We start from the raw sequence: 1,155 nt of genomic DNA, 5'->3' as shown, positions 1-1,155 counted from the left end.
GCAGTTATAAGAAGGGAACACCCTTGTTAAGACCCTAGCTGCTTTGTCAGGTTTTCAGTTCATCACATAAATTGTGAATTAAATTTTCCTCAACTGCAAGACATACTCCCTCTCTTAAGTATTTTGTGTGTGGTCTTGATAGGAGTGCTTTGTATTCATGTAGATTTTGTTCTCTCCAGTTTCTACATTGTGGGCGGCGGTCGTCTGCACGCGGCGCAACATGTGCACATCCTCTACTCCTACTCCTTCCTTGAAAACACATGGTCCAAACGTGTTGTGCCGCCAGACCCGGTGTATGGCTCCCCCAAACCACGCAACGCTTTCAGCCTGGTGCAGATAGACCGCGACGTTTACATCTCTGGAGGCCAGTGTTACGGCATGAACTCTCCACCCGAGATCTTGAACGATGTGTGGCACTTATCCCTCGATACTTTTCGGTGGACGAAGCTTCGGGTGACGCTTCCAGAGAGGATGTACTTTCACCGGGCTGTGGTCTCTCCCGCAAAGCATCTGTATGTGTATGGGGGAGTGCTGGAAAGCAGCAAGCGCTCGCACAAGATTTATCGCTATCGTTTGCCGTATCAGACCCCTGAGCTGAAGGAGCTTTGTTGGTTTGTGGTTTCTTCACGGTGGAGAGACCTGCGCAGGGCTGACCCCAAAGAACTGAGGGAGAAGTATGGTATTCCTCAGTGTTTCGTTGATCGCTTGCCATTAAGTTGACATAGAGCTATTGACTGCTTCTGAACCTAAAAAGTCTGAATATATATAGAGATATATATAGATATATATAAAAGAAAGTAAAAAGAGAAAAAGAAAATTGCACTAAAAAAAAGAAAGTAAAAAGACAAAAAGGACATTGTGCTAAAACTTAAATAAAAATTCAGCTTTCCAGAATTTATCCAGTGGGGAATGAACAGACATATATGGCTATAATGACCCCCCCCCCCCCCCCCCGCCCCCATTTTTTGAGAGAAAAAAAAATTGGTTTTCACGTCATTATTATACAAGTGTCAGTGAAAGCTTTGTAAAGCTTTATTTAGTGATTAAATTTCTTCAAGATAAATGGTAAAAAATCTCACAACAGTTTCTTTCCCGGTGCAAACTGACTAAAGTGCCTGAATTCCTTCAGTTTTGTTTGAATAATTGAGAAAATGT

At 42.9% G+C, this 1,155-nt stretch overlaps 1 protein-coding gene across 1 annotated transcript in view; it reads left to right on the top strand.

The window, feature by feature from the left end:
- Positions 1 to 926, top strand: part of LOC138945305 (kelch domain-containing protein 10-like) — a 2,062-nt gene extending 1,136 nt beyond the window's left edge. The window contains exon 2 of the mRNA XM_070316722.1: positions 180 to 926. Within this exon, the coding sequence (XP_070172823.1) occupies positions 180 to 720 (541 nt within the window). The 3' untranslated portion in view covers positions 721 to 926. The remainder of the gene's footprint in view (positions 1 to 179) is intronic.
- The last annotated feature ends 229 nt before the right edge of the window (positions 927 to 1,155 follow it).

This window comes from Littorina saxatilis, linkage group LG13 (assembly GCF_037325665.1).
Source record: "Littorina saxatilis isolate snail1 linkage group LG13, US_GU_Lsax_2.0, whole genome shotgun sequence".
Taxonomy (NCBI): Eukaryota; Metazoa; Mollusca; class Gastropoda; order Littorinimorpha; family Littorinidae; genus Littorina; species Littorina saxatilis.
This window is presented reverse-complemented; position numbering and strand designations above follow the sequence as displayed.